This window comes from Branchiostoma floridae, chromosome 16 (assembly GCF_000003815.2).
Source record: "Branchiostoma floridae strain S238N-H82 chromosome 16, Bfl_VNyyK, whole genome shotgun sequence".
NCBI lineage: Eukaryota > Metazoa > Chordata > Leptocardii > Amphioxiformes > Branchiostomatidae > Branchiostoma > Branchiostoma floridae.
Genome location: NC_049994.1, coordinates 11,771,206 through 11,792,907, shown reverse-complemented (window position 1 = coordinate 11,792,907; position 21,702 = coordinate 11,771,206). Strand labels below are relative to the sequence as shown.

Here is a 21,702-nt window from a genome sequence, read left to right as displayed (position 1 = left end):
ATACTGGTCAGACTTCACACCCTTCCGCATACTGCTTTGCGAACAGTCTAGTCCCGTGGCTGGGCAGAACAGCATATCATGGAAGTATATATATATATGGGAACGCCGCTTTGTGTACGTTTGCGATCGCATATATATATATATATATATATATATATATATATATATATATATATATATATATATATACTGAGACACGCATGCATTGAAAACGAAAATAGTGAATTTACTTAGAATTACTATAAAGGTGCATTAAGAACAAGAACAAAAGAATCGTCTTAGATCTACAAAAATAGCCGCTGTCCCTAAATGACATCCAATTTATCGTCTCTTCAAAATCCAATATTCTTCTTTGAACAGTGGGCGATCTTTAACAGGTAACGAGCAGAAAACCATACTTAGCTCTCTCCAAATTCCCCGCTCGTCCTTATTAGCATCAGGTAGGTGGTGTCTCACTGAAATGGGGACACCGGTGCGGCACTGCGGGGTTCGTTCACTGCGGCACTGTTATGGTAATTTCGCCGATCTTTTATAATTCAGATACATGTATTTGGTAATACGTAAAAATATGACTTAGAATAAAACAAAATGCACAAAACGTAAGAAAATTCGTTCTTTATCTCTGAAATTCGATGATTATCTTTCTAACCCCGCAGTGCCGCACCGGTGCCCCAGGTGCAGTGAGAAGCCACCTTTGCTTTGGTGGCACGCTTGGCAATAACTACTAAGTAACAGGTCTGTCTTTGAGGACGATCTGATGTTAGATCTTCCTCACTTCTATGATTGTAACTAAAACGGTTATAATAATAGACATAGCAATACTAAAACGTTAACGTAGGTCAAATACCAAAGGTGTTAAACGTCATCACTTCTTATTCGTGAGCCGCCCTCCCCCCTTTTCCAGTTCCACAAACATTTCCCCAACATTTCACATTATATAATGTTATGTGTACCAGGCAGACTGACTTTCAAAAGTACGTATGACGATCTGTACATGTTGTAAGTAGAAGTAATCAATGCATGCTTACTGTTTGTACTTGTTGATTTATCAACGCCGTCCTGCCCTTCAAAATTTCCGCCAGAAATGTCCCTCAAAATGGCGAACCTCGGTTTCCATGGAGACAGTCGCTTTGTATTCTGGTCTCATCCCAGAGTACAAGCCTGCTGCAATCTCCAAGCAGATGTTTGAACCACGGAAGGCTATTTGTAGCTAACACATTTATTGGTATCATATATATATCTACATACATTGCTACTGGTTTACACGAAACGGCGATGAAACCTAAACTTTGACAGTCAGTTGGCAAGGGTAGAAATGCCTCCACTAATATGAACTTGACCTTCCACTAAGCACTTGTTAACATTGAACAGGCTTTTCAAATCCAAACAACGTTTAAAATGTGTGAAATCAACTTCTTTGCTGACTTCTCTATTCCTTTCTTTCAACATCAATGCTGGATTGCCATTCAACCCATAATTTGTAAAAAAAAACTCTATCCTTTTATAAATCTTTTTGATTGACTAGCTCTTAAGATCTCCTAATGCTCCAATGCATTGTATAATATGATGATTCTATTTATATCTTGTTGTTCTTTGTAGAGCCAAATAATATATATAGAATGAAATGAAGACACAGAACAGTAGTTTACAAAACACATCATTTATTTATTGTCAACTTTTTACGTTCTTATCTCACTTCACACAGTTAATATCAATGCAAAAAAAATCTCATAAAATGCACTCTGATGTAAACTGAGATCATTTCACGTACAAAAATACACTGTCTTTAAAAGATACTTCTAAAATATGTGTGTGTTTGCGCAATTCAGCTCCTTGGTGTCGCCCATTATTTAATGCAAAAACATGTTTTCTTTCCTAGTATCATTATAATGTATGTCAATATTTACATTATCATATACTTAACCACAATCTGCATGTATGCATGAGTATTTCTCTGTGTGTACATATTTACAAGCTTAGCCTCTATAAACAAGAGTTTATTTGATAATTAGCCAATCTACCATCAGATCACAATGCCTTATATATTTAGCTTCCCTTCTGAAAGCAGTTTGCATCAGACACATACAAAGAGTGCAGCTTAAATAATGAAAGAAATATTGGCTCTGGGTTTTCTTAGCATTATGTGTACAACCTGCATACATGATTTACATGTGGATGCACTGGAAATGTGAAAGGCCACACAAACATATAAGAATTTTTCTCAAAACAGAAAACAGTCAGAGAGAATTATGCTCAGCTGATCTTTGGAGAGTTTTCAATTAACATATTTTATGTGCTATGTAAGACTCTCTAGTTTATATTTACAGGGCTAGGAACAGAAAGGTTATTCACTCTCATTGGTGCAGTACATCTTTGTAATTTACAGGAGGGTACAGGCGGCACTTTCTTGGCTTTGTGGCTGGCCATTTACCCCTTCTGTAAAGAATCAACAACAGATCAAAGCATATTGTAAGAATTCAGGATACATACAGCATATCATTGTCCACGGTATCTATAGACTAATAGAGTATAGACATCTATTGAATTAGCTTGAATGAAGATGTTTGATGATGATGATGATGATGATGTATTTATGTAACCGTTATGTATGATTTTACAACATATGAATAACTCATATCTAATTTGAAAATTGAACATCTGCTGTAAACCCTGACAGCTTGTAAGCATCATTAGAGTCTTCCAGGACTATTATTAGGATGTATTAATGGAAATATTAAGTCCTTCTCCCTTAGGCTGGGGATTGTACAGGAAAGTACAGGGGGGAAGGTCCTTTAGCACTAATGCTGAGTACAGTACAGAATATTATGGAGTGGGGAAAGTACTTCAGCACTAAGGCTGGGGAAAATGTATACAACCATGTAAGGTGGGGAAGGCACTTCAGCACTAAGGCTGGGGAAAATGTATATAACCCTGTAAGGTGGGGAAGGTACTTCAGCACTAAGGTTGGGGAAAGTGTACAGGAAAGTATGGGATGGTGAAGGCACTTCACCACTAAGCCTGGGGAAAGTGTACAGGATAGTACTGGGTGGGGGAAGGCACTTCAGCACTAAGGTTGGGGAAAGTGTACAGGATAGTATAGGGTGGGGAAGGTACCTCAGCACTAAGGTTGGGAATGGTACAGGACAGTACAGGGTGGGGGAGGCACTTCAGCACTAAGGTTGGGGAAGTGTACAGGATAGTATAGGGTGGGGAAGGCACTTCAGCACGAAGGTTGGGGAAGTGTACAGGATAGTACTGGGTGGGGAAGGCACTTCACCACTAAGGCTGGGGAAAGTGTACAGGATAGTATAGGGTGGGGAAGGCACTTCAGCACTAAGGTTGGGGAAAGTGTACAGGATAGTATAGGGTGGGGAAGGCACTTTAGCACTAAGGTTGGGGAAAGCGTACAGGATAGTATAGTGTTGGGAAGGCACTTCAGCACTAAGGTTGGGGAAAGTGTACAGGATAGTATAGGGTGGGGTGGGTCATTCAGCACTAAGGCTGAGGAGGGTAAACGTTAGTATAGGGTGGGGATTGCCGTTCTGCACTAAGTCTGGGGAGGATACATGGTAGTATAGGGTGGGGATTGCCATTCAGCACTAAGGCTGGGGAGAGTACAGGACAGTATAAGGGGGGAATTGCCATTCTGCACTAAGGCTGGGGAGTGTATAGGACAGTACAGGGTGGGGAAGGTACTTCTGCACTAAAGTTGGGGATGATACAGGAAAGTACAGGGTAGGGAAGGTCTTTCAGCACTATGGTATTGGATAGTACAGGGTAGCGGATTGTCCTTTAGCAACAATGCTAAGGTGTGTACAGGATCATAAAGGGTTGGGTTGTGTGTGTGTGTGGGGGGGGGGCCTTCATTGCTTTTCTGTAACTAATTAGTACCTTCTGGGGGCACTCCAGTAGCAGCAACATCCATGTCTGGCATGGAATTCACAAGACAATGAGAAATATTGTAGCAATATTTGACTATTGTTAACGGCAGCTCACCTTTATCTGCATGGTAACCTATATCCGCTGTTTTAAAAGCAAGGTATTTACGGATATCTAGTCAATGGTTTCAAATTGCAATATTTTCATAGCATTCCCGTCTAAAACAACCATCAACCGACTTGATATCCCTAAATTCTCCAATTTTTCATACAACGGATAAATGTAACATCGCGGATAAAGGTGAACTAGCATAACTACTTGTAACTGACTAATCTGGTATTTATTTTCTTATAATTAACTTTTTTGGGGGAAAATACAAGCATCGTTAGCAGATTTACAGGAAAAACAGTTGATGAATCACGGACCTAATTCTTACCATTGTCTCCTGCCCCCTTGTCCTTTGGAATTGTCTTGATGGCTTTCTCTATAGCGTCAGGGTTCTTGGCACGAAGAACCGTCTTAATAGTGTCCGTCTTCACACGCATCTTACTAGACTTCTCTGCCACATCCACCACTCTGTTCATCTGGGCCTGAAGAAAAGTTTTAAAGACACAAACATATCAAAGAATACATCTAGAAAGGTTACACATCCAGGTAACAAGATATGACAAATAGTAACACCGTTAACTTAATTACTCAAGCAACTGGATATGATTTTCCAAAATCAGATCCAGCTGCTCGAGTAATTGCTATTTGGCATGTAATATAATATGCTCTAGACACATTTTGAAAGGGCTTATTTTGCAAATAACAGGCATTTGCTTGTATGCTCAACATTTGACTACATATACTGTTATGTAAAATGATACTTTAAAATGGAGGCAACTACATTGTTATAAACCAGGAAGATCTTGTAAACCAAGAATGGTTAAGACTATCTAGAGTGTGACTTACCATCTTCTTCTCCAGCCTTTCCAGTCTCTTCTTGAGCGTCAAAACCTGGAACTGATACCCAACCTTGCCTTCATCCACAGTCTGCAAACAAAATACAATGTATTTTTCCTTATTACATTTTCGGATCAGCTCAATTTTTCATGTAACGCTAGTTCACTTTTATAGTGGGGGTAACCTACATCCGTTGTCTTTAAGAACATGTTATTCAGGGATATCAAGTCGACGGACGGCGGACTGCACCATTCTTAACATATGACCATTTAAAACCACATTCAGTCAACTTGACATATATCCCCAGGTACCATATATCAAATAAAATGGATGTAGGTTACCCTGCGGATAAAGGAGAACTGGTGTTATAACTACTGGTCAAAATTATTAACATACATTTGCATAATTCCACCAGGTGCCATTATACCGCCACCTCCACAAACATTGTTATAGAGGCCTTCTCAAGACTATCTTCAACACCTAGATATCTAAATTGTATTACATTTAGGATATCTAACATTCGGTGTTCAAGACAATCTTGGGAAGACCTTTATACTAACGTTTTTTGATATGGCGGTATTATGGCACCTGGTGGAATTATGATAGTCGATGTTAGGTCTAAAGTTAGATATAATTTGTCTCCATAAATGGACGGTATAATTAATTGCTAGTAAGGTTAAATAAAAGTTAAAAAAATAGATATTTAGTAGCATAATAACATACATGCTTGGGCACATTTTCAGCTCCAATGTCCTTCCCCTTCAGCATGCCCTCCTTCTTCATGATCTGTTTGGTGTTGAGTTTCTTCCCCTCACGTTTCTTTGGCACCTGCTTCCCAAACAGCTGCACAAAGATGGAGCCATTCAGCAGGTAGTCCAGCTCCTGAAACCACAGGAGATAGTATAAGTTTCATATGGTGTATCACAGCAACATTGATGTTACAGGTATACTACCCCTTGTAGGGTGGCACATCCTTTCTTCTAGCTATGATTGGGAATTATGTCATTTTACTCAGGACACTAGGATACTAAGTACTTCTTCTGTGAAAAGCCCACATTCTTCATGTAGAATATTTTGGCTTTTTCATATTGGGCAGTGGGCATTTGTATGATATACAACAACAATGTACATGTACATGTACATTACATCTTTCAAAATATGTGAAGCTGGTGTGTCACGCCACAGTGTACTCATACTGACTACACAAATGTATGTGTAATACCAATATTATATAGATACAGATCCCATAAGAAATTGTGGAATTTCAAAAGGACTTTCCAAGATATTTCATTGGATTTGGGTAGAATGACCTTCCATAGGATCTTAATATTGCTCCTCCCGAGTGAAACATTAGAGTCTGGCATGGTGTGGCCCCTTCAATGATTTTTTTTTCAATCAGAGAGGGCAGACTCCATCCTAATACAGTGGTTTAAAAGTACAGCTGTTATAGTACAATTCTTTTACTATTCACTTCACTATTAACGAGTATTAGCTTTGGTCAGAGTAGTACTGTAAATGCATTTAAGTTCGCGGGGATTTAATTTTGCGGTAGCGGGAAAAATTACTTTTTGCGGTGGTTTTAATTTCATGGTAACACCATAGACTGCAGTCTAAAACCATTATAGAAAAATGTTCGCGGTGGTTTTAAGTTTGCGGTGAAGTGGTCACGGCAAAAACCGTGAACATTAATCCACCGCGAACATTTCTGCATTTACAGTAGTAAGAGTAGTCTTCAGTATTGTAAATCTGGGGTGCTACATCATCAAGCGGTATACCGGTACAGGGTATGTAATACCAACAAACAAATTGAATGTATGTCTCACCAGTTTGTCAACAGCGTTGAAGCTGATGAGTTGCTCAAACTTAAAGTCCGGGTTGATGGCTTTCTTGATCACCTGTGTTTGGTAGGGCTCCATGGTGTACACTTTGAACTTGCAGTAAATGTCCTGAAAAAAGAAAAGTGGATATAGTTAACTAAAATGTTTACCAAACACATTAAAGAATTTGCAGTAAGCATTTGCTTGTGATGGATGAAACTCACAAACTTCAATTATACAAAAAGAAGTTAAGAAAGTAACTGGGTGTGTGAATTATGACTATAATGATTGCTTGTTTGTCAACTATCCAAGTGACATGTAGAATCAGAAATGGTCATTCAATACAACTGTTAAATGTATAACAAAAACTGCTCATTAAAACATATAAATTTTGACTTACAACAAAGCGATCAGGAAGTCCTCGAGCATTGAGGATCTTGACTTTGAAGGCAATAGGTTGTCCCTTCAGATCTGTCTCTGGGTCATCAACAAAGGCATCTTCATCCCTCAGCACCTTGCCTGTCTGGGTACATGGCCACAGTTCCACCTGGGAACAGTAAGTTTGTAGGTAAAAATAGGTCAATTTTATCTGTGGGGTAACCTATATCCACCTGGGAAACAACAGGTTTGTATGTAACATTATTGTCCATTGTCACTTGTATATCTACTATGTTTATACCATGTACTTGCAATTAGCCCCCAGGCACGAACTTGCAAATAAACTTCTTCTATTATTTGTGGGGTAAGTTGTAACCTACTCATGTATATCCATTGCATTTAAAAACAGGGTATCTAGGATATCAATTTGATGAACGTTGGTATAAAATATTTTCAAAATAATGCTGTTTTGAACCACTGTCCATTAACTTGATACTGTTATTTAATACAGCAATACAAATGTATTACACTGTAGGTTACCTCTGGGATAAAGGTAACCTTACTGGTTATGTCCTCTTTGTTTACATTTGTCTGTATACAATTTTGTTGCTTTTGATTGTATCAGACAATGGCTGCATAAAGATCCTAAGTAAAGGTTCATGTTTTTAATTATTGATTACACTGTCTTTTAATTGGTTAAAGTTTGTCAGCTGTCACTAGAACTACAAAGAGCATAGTTTAGTTCTTGCCAAAGTTTACTTAGTATAGAAGAAAAACAAAAGAAAAAATGACTTGAATTTGATAAACTCACATTGAGTTTGCCCACTTCAATGCCCTTGATGTTGGTCAAATCCAGCTGTTCTTTGGCCTCGATCTGTGGACATAAAATTGGTTATATGTTCATGATCAAAAAAGGTTGTACAGTCAATATTGTAATTCACCAAAGATCTAGAAAGACTGTTGCTGTTGGAAGGATTTTACAATTACAGCACTAGTTTTTCTTCTGATGCACTGTACTAAAGTTTGGGTCTATATGGCAATGAGGCAATGGGAGCTAGTTTACAATAAGTTAAATGAATACTGGATGCATATGAAAAGCAAAATAAAAATGGCATCCACGCTGTGGCATTGCCAAAAATCTTTCCATACCGAGTAAGTTGCATGAGATCGCGTGGCGTAATTGGCAGTGCTTTGGGCTCAGACCCAAGAGGCCCCAGGTTTGAACCCTGCCGTGTCACCGATATTGTGCCCTTGGGAAAGGCACTTAACACGACATTCCTCTTCACTTTACTTCACTCAGATGAAAAATTAGTAGTACTACCTGTCTTTGGCTTCAGATAGGACGTTAAATAAAGACTGCCATAATGATCAACATAATGATCGTGAGCACTAAAGGAAGTAAGAAAGTAAGTTTAAGCGTGTACCTTGTAAGCAATGCTCTCCAGGTAGATATGCAGGGCTCCAATCATCTCCTCATGGTCAGGGGGTTCAGTGAAGGGGTCCCTCTCCTGGGAGACAAAACATACATAACATTTAAGATAGAGGAAATAGGTAGTGCACTAACCATATAAGGCATCATATAGTATTGTCATTGGATGGCATTTCAGATGTCATTGGATGGCATTTCAGCACCTTTTCACAACTCTACATGCTAAGTTTGGTGTTGAGGTCATTGCCTCAGTGCTGTGACAGCACGGGAACATTGAACAAGCAAGTGGTTACTATTAATTAACACAATAATCAAAAAGCACTGTTGACTGGGAACAGAGATTGTAGTAAACTGAGGAAATCTTGGTTGCAGTGGGCCAGGAAAGATATCAAAGGGCGCTACTTCATCAGTTGGCCCATTGGATAGAGCAGCTTGGAAACGCAAAGCGAAGACTACATGTAGCTGACTGCTGCCTAGTTCTCATATCAGAGACCCTCACAGCAGTATGATTTATAACTACAGTAACTGATGCTTCAATGTAAAACCATGCAGACCCCCATAAAGACAGTTACTTACATCAGGCCAGTTGATGTCCTCTCCATCACTGAAGCTTTCGTACATCTCGTCCATCAGGTACTTCCTGTTCATGAACTTGGCCTTGGTCCACAGGTACTCCAGCCCCAACTCTACATTCCTCATCTTCACCATCACCTGGAAAATGTAGAATGGCATAAATGGGGTGATTTCTCTTACACTGTTGATAGTGGTGACCTCAAAGCTGTGTTACAAAATGTACTCAACGTTTTTTATACTTTGTATACAATTTTCTTGTGGTTTGCATTTTTCTAGGACAAAGATGAAGGAAGAAACATTATAAGTAATATAACCACTAGAAAAATGTATAAAGAGCCTGAAAAACATTGCATAATGCAAATCTTATTGTTTGGAGATTAAACACTTGTAAAGCAGAGATATTGATGTTCTTAAAAGTCATTTACATGTAGATGCACTGCTTCAAAAAGCATTACTCTTTCTATCAGTAACGTTATCATGAATCACAAGATTCATGGTAACATTACTAACTTAAGATGAATATCTTTTTAGCTTGTACATGTAAAGTCCCATGTTGTTATCGTTTTTCCAATCTGAACATTTAATTTCTGCATTTCTAACAGTGTTTTTACCATCACCTGTGAAATAGAATAAAGTTAGCATAATTTGTTGCAAATTACTGTTGCATGTGCTGTTACACTGGTGTCCTTACAGCCCAAGACTAAGTGACCATTTTTGGTATGTTTTCCATGCAGAGGATTAATTTTTAAAAACATCTTGTTTAAGTGTCAATCATGCAGCATTTATTTGAGTGCTTCACAATGCATCAGCCCAGTGTGATGTGAATAACAGGATATGAGGAGTGTATTTATAGACTATGCGTATGACACATGCAGTGGTGGTGAATATAAAACGTGTGGAATCATCACCCTGTTGGTCGATAGTACCTCAGGGGGTCTCCTTTGGGGTGGCTATAACAGGGTAAGATAGAATTATTACATATGAGATGAATATACAACTAACAGATACGTGTATATGTTGTGTAGATGGGCACTGGTCTGGATAAAATTGTTATCTTTTGTTACACCCATTTGTTTTCTTGATTCGTGATTGATTTTCTTGAACATTTTATGATAAAACAATTAGCAAATTGACAAACTAGAAGGAGTAAAAGTTGAATCTGATTGTATTCACTCAATAAAACTGAGTGCATGAAGGCATAAACCTGGTCCTGGTGTTGTGCTAGTTGTAACTGGTTATGGCCAAGCCTAGTGTATAGCCAATTGCTACTTTTTACTGGCTGTGAGCCAAAAGACCTTTGAGTGTTCAGTATAATACACATTTAATTGATGGCTCTTCAGCACCAAGGATATTTGAAGGACTTTCAGTACAAAAAGGCTTAAGCTTGCCCTGAAACTACATCTATCGTAAAATCAAAAATTCTGAATTGCTATTTATACATTTCTACCAATTGTGAAGGTAACGTTATGATTATGTTCCATTGGACATTGTCTAATAGGAGCGCCAACTAGCAAACTTGCGGTGAATTACAACTGTTCTTTCATTGGTGATAAATTTTAAGGAGAAAATAAACATTGTCTGATGCCCTCTTCTTCAACAAAAACAACAGATTAGATAGAAGCTGTGATGTAGACTATCACCACTTACCTCTGTCTCACTTCCGACAATCCCCATTTTCTTGGCTGGGATGATGGCAACCTCGAACTTGACCTTCTTGTCCATCTCCTCGCTCATGGTGTTGGCCTGTTCTATCGCTGGTAGCACCTCCACAAGGTCATCCTGCAGGATCAGCTCATCTGAAGAACAGGGTGGTATTAAAAAAAAAAACTTTCAATCTTTATTCATTAAATCAACATTACAGAGTTACTCCTTAGCATCTTTGAATACCATTGATCTTACAATGTGAAGTAAATCATTACTAACAACTAGACACATTACGCATGACATACACAGTACATAGACAAATAAAAACACTTAAGCATCAATGATTTGTTATACAGTCTGATGGTATAGTGTAGGAAGGAGTTGCTCAGTCTGGAGGTCCTTGCTTTTGGGACAGAGATGCTATCTGAGCTTCGCAGTGACCTCCCAGTGACCTCTGACCTGACCGGAGGGACTATATCATGTAAGGGGTGATCCGGATTCATCATTTGCTTGAGTAGCTTAATGGCAGCCAATTAACCAAGTATTTATTATCAAAAATCATAAAATACAAAATTTCTCATAAAGCCCCCTTTACAAATCAAGAATTTAGCTCGCCCGATTTGTCGGCGAGCTCCAAATGGGCATTTTTGGTCGGAGTATGATCGGCATTTTGGTGATTACTAAGGCTTCGAGCGACTTTTAAAAGCTCGTCCTTTGCGAATTGTACCTCCGAGTGATGTCAGTCTCTTCCAGTCCCTTTTCAATGCATAATTTTGTGCACAAACTCTGTATCTACATGTAATTTTACTCCTTCAGTAGAAAACAATGGTGAAGGTTGTTACATGTCTAGCTTACCGAGTGACGAACCACCGAGTGAGTCAGGTTTGCCCACGACAAATCCTGAGTTCTGGTTGATCTCGGCCTGAGCCTCCTCGTATGTCATAGCTGGACTCTTCTTGCCACCGGCTTGTTTGGGGTCAGCAAAGATGTACAGATGGTTCGCTCCAAACAGAATTCTAGGAGGGGGGAACATAAGAAATTTGTTATAATCAACATATTATTGTAAGATCTTTATTTTCATGTTCCTGTATTGCATGGGATACTAAAGACTAGATACTATTACAGGTAGTGCTACAATCAAACAATTGGATAAAAAAATCTAGAGCTATGCTATTGCTAAAACTATTGTTTACATGCCTCTTCCCTCTTTTTAAAACAAGTAACATCCATTGGCATAATACCGGTCGGTTTACTGCAATTTCTCAAGCAATGCTAATTTGGCAAATGATCAACGCATCATTTTCTCCAGTTACATGTTGCTGTTACAGCTTACCTTTGCCACTTCTTCTGTGTAAATTATTTTGTCTCTCTGGTCCTGCTAAAAACATAATATCGTAATTGGAACACACCGCGGAATTGCACGGAGAAAACGGGCGCGTGGTTGGAAGGGGGTGCACTATACCGGCCGAACGAAACACGGCACAATTAACTGCCGCTATGTACCTTTATACATCCTCTGTTGTTCCTTTCTTTCCTGTTAGTAGTTGCACAAAACAAAAATCTGCATGAGGATACAAAAAGTCATGAGAAAATGGGCGTATACTGACGAGAATTTTCATTTAATTTTGGTCCGTCACAACCGCTATGACGTAAAACTTTACTGCTGGCCGTAGCATTAAAAATGGCGGGAAAATGGCGGCGTACGTTCAATTTGACCCATTCAGCCGTAGATCCGGGCGATAATGCAACGGTTCCTCACACTTTTACACGAGTTGTAGGTCACCAAAAGAAATTCAAGATTGCTGTTGAATCATGCTCGTCTTGTGCCGTGAGCACATGTGATTATTATCTACAAATCTGGCGATGAACGTGACAGTGTGTTTGTCCCACGACGAGCTCGCCTGCCCCGAAAATGACCTGAAAACTTTTGGCCTTGTTGTCTTCGAATGCATTGTTATCGATGCTTTGTAAATGATGTATTGGACACCTAGATGTCTGAAGTGTGCATACCTCAGAAATAACTATTGTTGCATGTGTAGATCTCTTTAAGTTCCACTATTTTTAATCGACCGGTATAAGGCTTATGACCGGTATTATGCCAATGCATGTTATATACGAACTCACAGAGTTTTTGTTGTACAATCATGTTGTCTCAGGGGAACAATTGAGATAATGCTGGTATGTTTTATCCCATATACAAGTTAATTTCCTTGGTTCTTGAACAATAAAATCTTAGAAACACTGCCTGTGAGTCTGTGTAATGTATTTGTCACATTTTTGAATAAATAAATAAAATCTAAGCATGATGTGAAGCCAAAAACAATGAATTGAGAGGAAAACTTGAACCTGACAAGCATTCAATCCATGAAACTTTTCAATGTTAAAAATTTTCACTTAGACTGTTTTCTTAATCATCATAATTCAAGTTTATAAATTTTTTAAATATTGTTTTTTCTTGACATCCAAAACATATTTCTTTTCGACATAAGGCAAATTAAGGTATATATTTTAGGTCATTAAAGTCTAATGTTGGAAATGCAATGCAAGTTGCTCCCTGAATCTCACCTGTCATTATGGTCCAGTTCCTCCTTCTCAGTGAGTGGCTGTCCGTTGACCATGATCTTGGCGTCAGGGCTGGTCTGGCAGCGGTCCAGGTACACTTTGCCTCCCTCCACTATAAGTGCAGCATGATGAGGCTGGATACTGTATAGAAGTAGGATACATCATTATTATTACACTATCAAAGGAGATAGATGATATTGAACTTAATATGTCAACAAAGTAAATCTAACTTTTATTATCTTCTTTTGATAAGGACATAACGGGGGCCGCCCTAAGACGGTCCCCGTCGTAAGACGGAACGGATTTTTTGCTGATCTTATTATCCATAAGTACACCGTGTTTGTTGCCACTGACTATGCTGATTACAAAGGTAAATAAACCAAGTCCATGCACACAGCTTTAATTTGCAGTCAAAATATACTTTAACATATTTACTTCATGTTTAAAAAAAAAGCAGAATTCTAACAGTAGTGTTGACAGTGCTGAATCACTGCGGTCACCTGCCTCTTCGTATTGGCGGCTCGTGTCGCTAACTATACGAACTCTTTCAAGCAGTCACACAACTGCCATGATACACATAAATAAAGCTCCATAAAACACTATGAATATGGGTCTTCAAATGTCTGTTGAGTAGAAAAGCAACCAAAAGGAAGCGACATAAACATTGCCACCATTGTACTCCCAAGGGAGTGTGGCCGTGAAGGTGACAGACTAGAGAACGCTCCAAAGATTTATTTGACTGTAACAAATGATTCGTGCTGTCTATGAAAATAAGACTTGATAGAGAGATGTAGATGATATTTTCATATAATCAGACCGAGTTTTGTTGATGTTAGCGGTGTCTTTTTTTCGTAATGGTTTTTTAGTCGGGCATTCACAATCAGTGCATTCAGCCCATTGCCCGTAAAAACATGAGCTGGATTGTTTTAGGTACAGCCTTCCTCATGTGAGACAAGAAGTACATACAGTCACGATTTTACTGTCAAAAGAAAGCTAAGATATCATATTATTAATTTTTTTCTGTGTACTTAAATTTACCACTTACTTCTGAAGAGAGCACAATGTAAAAAAAAGCGTACCGAGTTAGGCACACTGTCCAGCGTAGAACAAAATTGGAAGGTTACGTACACGAAATTGTCTCACAGTGTTTGCCGCTTGTAACATGCAGCGCGAAAGGTTCATGAACCACATGAATGCATTTCTTATTCAAGTATGTTGTTCAAATCTATGTGTAAAAAATTCAGTCATCAAAATTTGACCACTCTCAGGCAACTAGCGATGGAGCGCCATGAGTTTGTGCGCAAGAAAAAGCGTACCGTGTTGGGGCACTTCCCGTTAAAATTTTACCAGCACTGGTCATGTGAAAAAGAAATCATTTGACTCTCTACCAGCAAACAAACTAAATAAACAAATCAAATAATGGTTGTCTTAGATTTTAGTGTTACATTCAATCGACAGAATATAGCTGTTTATTTAACTGACCCATATACAAGTCACTATCTTCCTGAAGCATGGCTAAACTGTAATTTTCAACACAAAAATTAGACTTACAGTTAGATTTCCAGTTCAACTTCACTTTTAGAATTATTTCTGCCAAGCTAAGAATATGCATCTATCAGTGTCATCCTCTTAGATCTTTTGAGATTCAAAGATTTCACATCAATTTTTTCTTGAAAGTTTCTAACAGCTGCTCACGTGTGCCAGGGACCTAAGCTATTAATAATATCTGGGACTATAAAAACATGATAGGATACAGTTAGGCTATAAAATACAGAAGATCTAAGCCATCTATATCAGAGCTTTACAACCATCCCTGAACAGAGACGGTTGGTGCCATAGATTTTCTGCAACCTATGATCCACTGCTCACTGAGTCACGTGTTCTACATGTATCTGCATAATTTCGTGACATCACGACAGCAGTGAATCGTAGTTAGTGGTGCTGTTCAGTAGAAAATTTGGGTGAGTCCAATTTTTGTGTTGGATATTACAGTTAAATTAGTTCAAGAATAAGGAAGACCTACTTGAGTCCCTTGAGCAGAATGCAAGGTGTCTCTCCTGACTCCTCGTTGCTGCTGCCCACCAGGTGCTCTCCAGGCTTCAGCAGGTGCACGATCATCCCCGTCAGCTGTGGGTCCACGTTCAGGTTGTACAGGTGCGGCGTGGTTTCCTTCTCTTTCCTGGCGGCTCCAGCATCTGGCACGACGGGACCCGACTCATGGCTCTGCTTCATTTTCTCCTCCCAGGTCTTCTTCATCTCCTCCATCTCCTGCTGGGAGGCCAGGATTCGGGCCTGCATCTCCTCTTCCATCTCCTTACGGATTCTCTCACGCTCTGGAGACAGCATGGACAAGTTTCAGTACATCTCTTTGACTATACTCATGACTTCCATGATGGTGACACTTTTACAACTATCCAGCTGGTTTCACTTCTATAACTACTGTAGTCATGGCTGCCTTGCTAATGTCACTTCTACAGGTACAATCTTTACGCTACGACACTTTCCAATTTTGGTACTTTCTCATCATGTTGAGCATCTCCTTTCTGAAATCAGGCGAAAATTAAAGGTTGATGTCACCCATAAAATTTACTTGCTGTGGCCTTAGTACAGTATGCAACTCTAATGCGTACACAACCACGTGGCAGTAAACTGAAGACAGGAAACCACAACCTATTTTGGGGCCTTTCTGGAACCTTTGACCTGACTTCCTGTCAGTGCCCCTAATGTGCTTAACATGGAAATAAGTACAGAAAGGCACACAGACAAACAGACACCCAAATAAACAAAACATCCTGTTTCTACTAGGTAAAAAATAGTTTTCAACCAACCATCCTTGGACAGTGACTTAACATCTTCCTCGTCTTCATCATCAGAATCATCGTCCAGTTTAGTTGGGATTCCTCCAGACTCCAGGAGTTTCTTCAGCTTCTCATTCTCCTCCTGAAGCTCACGGATCAGTTTCTCTGTCGGGTCCTCGTTCACTGCCACCTTTGTCTTGATCTGCTTTGCTCGGTCAGCTGTGAAAGTCGCAAAAATCTATTAAAATCTTGCTCAAAATAGCTGAACCCCAGAACAAAAGGTAGCCTGGTATTCAGCCATATTATATCCTCTAAGTCTCTTCTGTCCTCTCGCAAACACAGAGGACAGAAGAAGAGACAAAAGTTGAATCAAAACACAAGCTTTCAGTAGGCAGACAATAACAAAATGTGTAGTCCTACCAAACTAACATAAATGTTGATATTGATATGTTTCATGTCAATTAGTTGCCATGAATTATGTCCCTACAGTTGTTAGATACATCAGATAACATGTATCAACCTTCAAAGGTAATGAATATTTTACATACCATATCTGAGGGTTGATAAGGTCTCATCATAGTTGATATCTGCAGGGCTGATAGCTGCAATCTAATACAGACACAAACATTATACAAAAAGATCACTTTTACTGTTTTAGCCTTAGTGAGGAGAAATTGTTAGTATTCATTGCTTCCTGTATACATGAGGCATCTACATACTGTCAAGCATTAAGAATACGTTCAATATACAAATTGAATGTACTTCCATTTTTTAGATTTTTTTCTAAATATCTTTTATTAGATTTCCCTTATTTTCCTTAACATTAAAACATGTCATGAGCATTTGTTGAAGACTCTGAGCCAGAAAAGCGCCCCCTACCATGATAGTCTTGCTGTTCCCTCCCAGAGCATTCTTCAGCAGTTTAGTCAGTGTGGAGTCACGGTACGGCACCCGAACCTTCTTCCCATTGGCCTTATCCACCAGGGCTAAAGACAGCAAAATAAACACAAAGGTTACGTACAGTGACATGAACTCACAACAATTCAAGTGTATAAAACCAAACACTACAACATTACACCTTACATTACAACATACCAACTCGGACCGGTCAACTTGGTCCAACACTCTGGTCAAGTCAAAATTATAAAGGTTAGGGTTAGGGTTATGATTATGGTTAGGGTTAATGATGGCCTTATGGTGTTGGACCAAGTTGACCAGGTTGTTGGGTTGAGTTGGTCTGATTAACCATGGACCGAGTCTGTAAAGGGTTGAAGCATCTGACATCTACATTAACGCTAGTTCACCTTTATCCATAGGGTAACCTTTATCCGTTCTTTTCAAGAACAATGTATTTATGGATATCAAGTCGACATATGGTGGTTTCAAACTGCAATATTTTAAAAATGGTACAATTTGAAACTAACCGTCCATCGACTTGACATCCCGGTCTATTACCCTTTTAGCAACACAACAGATATAGGTTACCCCACAGATAAAGGTGAACTAACGTTAAATGCCTTCAGCATGAAATGGCATCAAAAATAATCATTTCTTATTCTGTCCATATCACAGATTCAAACTGTCTTCCTTACCTGAGATGACATTGCCAAGGGAGGACAGCGATTGGTTGATGGCTGCCCCTTCCTTCAGCCTGTCTCCTGTCGCACCTGTGCTCTCAGCTCTCTCACTGGGGAACAGCAAACCTCATTGGTCAGATGTGATCATGTGTCACCAACAGCCATTTTTTTTAAATTACCTGTTCTATTTCTACATGTTGCTTATTGTAGAAGTATGATATGTGGACTCTCTGCTATTTCTTCATATATTTCTTCCCCCTCATTCCAGACAAAGCCATTTTAAAAATTGTCCTCTTTTGATCCCACTGCTACTACTTTGCTGTCCATTTTCATACTTTTCCCTTATTTTGCACTCTCTTTGAACCCTTTTTCCTTTAAGTTTTAGTCCCAGTGATCTCACTCACTCCTTCCATCTATCCATTTAAAACATCATTTGCTCCATCACTGTCTCTTTTTCCTTCCTTTCTTTCTGTTTTTCTATCTTTTGTTCACCCTACCTTCCAGCCAAGTCCACCAGGTTGATGACAGAGCTCTTTGCCGTCTCCTCCCCCGCTGCATTCTGGTACTTCTGTGTGAACTTGATACCCACGATGGTGTGCGCACGGCTGGACGTGGCATTCATGTTGGTGGCGGCGACCGTACGGTTCTTGGTCCCCTCCTCCATCCTGTTCTCGATATCCTGGTAGCTGCTGACCGCTACCGTCTTCAAGCCGTCAGCTGCAGAGAAAGGTAGCACACAACTTGAATGATAAACACTTATAGGGGAAGATTTTGATCGCTTAAGCTTTTACATCCCCATCCTGAATGGCCAGAGCAACATGTAACAGTTACATGTAACGCTTGAGTTCACCTTTATCCGCAGGGGAACCTATATTTGTTGTGTTTAGCAACACGATATCATCTGGTCGGACAGTGGTTTCAAGTTGTGATATGTTCAAAATATTGTAGTTTGAAACTATCGTCCGTCGACTTCATATCCCTAAATAGCCATTTCTGAAAGCAACGGATATACCTTGTGGATAAAGGTGAACTAGAGTTACATGTACAAAAACATGTATGTTGAGCTTTAAACAGCTTATTGTACAACTTACAGCAACCTTGCAGAGTATCGAATGAATTGATGATAACATGGTGGTAAATCTTATTGTAGGACTGAAGTCTGGTAGGTTTATGAGGTATACCTACCATAGAAGCCCAGTTTGGGATGCTGGCGGACCTTGAGGCCTCCTTTTCTCTTTGAGGCGGGGTTCAGCAAGTCCCTGACTTGTTCATTGTAGATCTCCAGCATACTGAACTCAACCTGAGGATTATTTCAATGTTTCAAGTCAAGCGCAAAGTTAAAGATTAAGCAAAAATGTTGAAAAGTGGAACTCAAACAACTTCAAGTTTATGTTTTGAAATGTCAAAGGCCTTCAAATCATTCCGTACCTCAAACGATGCTGTTTCTCCTCCTGCTGTTTTTTCACCAATCTGCACAAAGAGTTTGTCACAGAACAGGGGCACGATACCTGAAATGTGCCAAAAGGAATCATTTCATTATCATCAACAGAACTCATATCATTATATCATACTAGGTATTAGGGCAGTAGATAGCATAGGGGTTGAAATTTAAAAATCATCCGCTTGTATATATTATTATGTGATGGGTGTTTTTTTTTACATTTGAGAATCAATAAGTAAAGCTAAAAAGGACCTGTGAATCCAATGTTGAAGTGGGAGAACAGTTTACCCTTTTTGATAAGTCAGATTGGTATCTATTTTTAATTTCTAATTAACATAAGACAGTTCAATCTCTACAACTGGATAAGATACAGAGATTACTGCAGTACTGCAATAATCTGTCTTTAAATATTGTTTAATACCTGGCTGTCTAACCTTCAGAATTGATACATCTCATTCATCATTGACAAAACCAATAGAATAGAAAATTAATAAATAGCTACATTTATAGATGTCAATAAAACTAAATTAAATCAACTTTTGATAAATGAAGGACATTAGAATGCCTCCTACCTTTATTTGGTCCATATCCTACGATGGACCACGACTTGCCGGATCCTGTCTGACCGTACGCAAACAGTGAGCAGTTGTACCCTTCCCAGGCATTGGCCAGAACCCCCATTCCTACATCCTTAAACACCATGTTCTGAAAAAACATAGGATTCTTAGTTAATGACTCTCATCATGTTAAAATCACAGAAGGGGAGATAGGAAGACAATTTCCCTTTCATTTAACTATCATTGTGTCTCTAAGTACTTATTTACTACAATTTGCCTCAACTTGGAAGGAAAGGCAAAGTAAGTATGTCATTGACTCAAATCATTGTGCACTAAGACCACCTCATTGAAATAAAAAGTTTATAGAAATATTTTGATGCAGCATCAACAATCCTGGAGGTATATATACTTCAGATGTTCAAGGCATTCTTGAGAAAGCCTTGATGACATTTCTTACTTTAATTTGAAGGTCTCATAATATCTGACAGAATTATAATTCATATAATGTTACTGTATCCAGATTGATAACTCACCTGATCAGCATAGTGAGGTTTTGCCGGTGCCAGGTACCCAGAAGCCTCCTCTTTAAAGCTATCATGGGACCAGTAGCTGTAGTCGAACGTGAAGCGCTTTGGATCGTTCTCACCGCTTGGGTCATTCAGGACTGTGGTTGCACCTTTCATCTCCACGATCAGCGTGGAGTTGCGGGCTTTCTCGCGCTTGTTGTGTGAAAGGTTAAGGTAGACAACCTACCACACTGTCATAGACATAGGTTATTTGGAAGAGTAGCTGTCGCAGCTACATGGGGCAGCTAGAGGAGTTAATTAAACAATAAAACACTTCACTTCAAACACCTTCAGATAAAATTCCTTTCTCATCATAAATGCAATAAAGAATTGTGTATTTATTGTCTATCTATATTGTCCATGAACAAGTAGTCAATAAGTATTGCTATTTCTCATATGGAGGATAAAAACTAGTAGAAAGATATGAGTTAACATTTATATCACATGTTTGAAATTTTTGAGTTGGATTGATAAAGGCCTGGTGTGTCACTAATGTTACATCGGAAGTATTGCATGGGGATAACACACATTCTAAATACACTCGTAATATTCATTGATTTTGTTGTCTAAATCTTTTAAAACCCAATTAACGTGACTTTTAGAAAACATTTTGGGCAGTGCCACTGAGCACATGAAATATACATGAAGTAGTCTTGGTGTTGTCTGCTGAATACATGTAACATTATAATGTAAGATAATATAACAAATTAACAAGTTACATGTAGTAGACTAGGGCATTAACTGTGAAATACACCATCCGTCAAATGTAGCAATTGAAACAACTTAAACGTTACATGTAACTATGCCTTATTTTAGCTTCACAATTTTTTTCTGAAGATAATAATTTTCTAAGAGTGCCACAAACAAATATAAAAGTGTTGATATCGTGCATTCAGAGGTCAGACCGGATATCAACTCAAAATAAGCTCTGCTTTGAGCTTAATAATATGTTCTTTTGAGTCTATCAGAATGTAAGCCACCGTGATATTTTTGTTTTTGCAGGATTATGCGCTCTCTGTCCTTATCATTATCTTCGCCGAAGTATTTCCCCTTATTTCAGTAGACTCTACAACCCAACAAACGTGGCCATTCATAACATAAAGGAACATACATAAGCAAAATCAAAGCCTTGCCAATTCCTATCACTGTTGTTACTAAGCACACCCAGCTCAACTGCAACGATCGACGACAAAAGGATATGAAAGGCCGAACCCGGACGGCCACCTTAACACTTTCTTCCTCCGCCATGTCGACGATTTTCGGTCTTTTCCCTCTGCGTTTGCCAGTGGAAAATAACCAGAACCTCGTTGTTGCGTTCCTCGGGAGACACTGAATAAACTCAACGCTTGTCCTGAACAGCAGCGGTCGATATGACGTATTTAAACAACAGAGGAAAAGCAAACAGTTTGAAGTGTCAACTTTAAAATTGAGAGACAGCGGCCATCTTGTTTGACCGTCGCTATGACAACCTTTTGATCTTCACTCCGTAAGTGGGTAAATTATTGCAACGCTCTTTAAAGCTAAATCCGGTCCTTT

The 21,702-nt window shown here is 39.0% G+C and overlaps 1 protein-coding gene across 4 annotated transcripts; it reads right to left on the bottom strand.

Moving 5' to 3' along the window:
- Window positions 1-1,641: 1,641 nt before the first annotated feature.
- Window positions 1,642-21,669, bottom strand: LOC118403581 (kinesin-like protein KIF28P). 4 transcript variants are annotated; one of them, XM_035802325.1, is made up of 24 exons: window positions 21,367-21,669; window positions 20,134-20,325; window positions 19,616-19,748; window positions 19,031-19,110; window positions 18,788-18,902; window positions 18,100-18,319; window positions 17,618-17,712; window positions 16,905-17,011; window positions 16,574-16,634; window positions 16,056-16,244; window positions 15,251-15,560; window positions 13,231-13,368; window positions 11,521-11,681; window positions 10,669-10,817; window positions 9,930-9,971; window positions 9,025-9,159; window positions 8,444-8,527; window positions 7,831-7,893; window positions 7,042-7,188; window positions 6,648-6,770; window positions 5,548-5,706; window positions 4,834-4,914; window positions 4,305-4,469; window positions 1,642-2,436 (listed from the first exon to the last, which is right to left on the bottom strand). In XM_035802325.1, exons 1-23 carry the CDS (start codon window positions 21,412-21,414, stop codon window positions 4,305-4,307), a joined length of 2,997 nt encoding a protein of 998 aa, XP_035658218.1. In that variant the 5' UTR covers window positions 21,415-21,669; the 3' UTR covers window positions 1,642-2,436. The 4 variants fall into 4 exon arrangements, with proteins under 4 accessions (XP_035658218.1, XP_035658216.1, XP_035658215.1 ...); XM_035802323.1 differs by having other exon boundaries at window positions 4,316-4,469; window positions 9,948-9,971; window positions 21,367-21,668; XM_035802322.1 differs by having other exon boundaries at window positions 4,316-4,469; window positions 21,367-21,664.
- Between the last annotated feature and the right edge of the window lie 33 nt (window positions 21,670-21,702).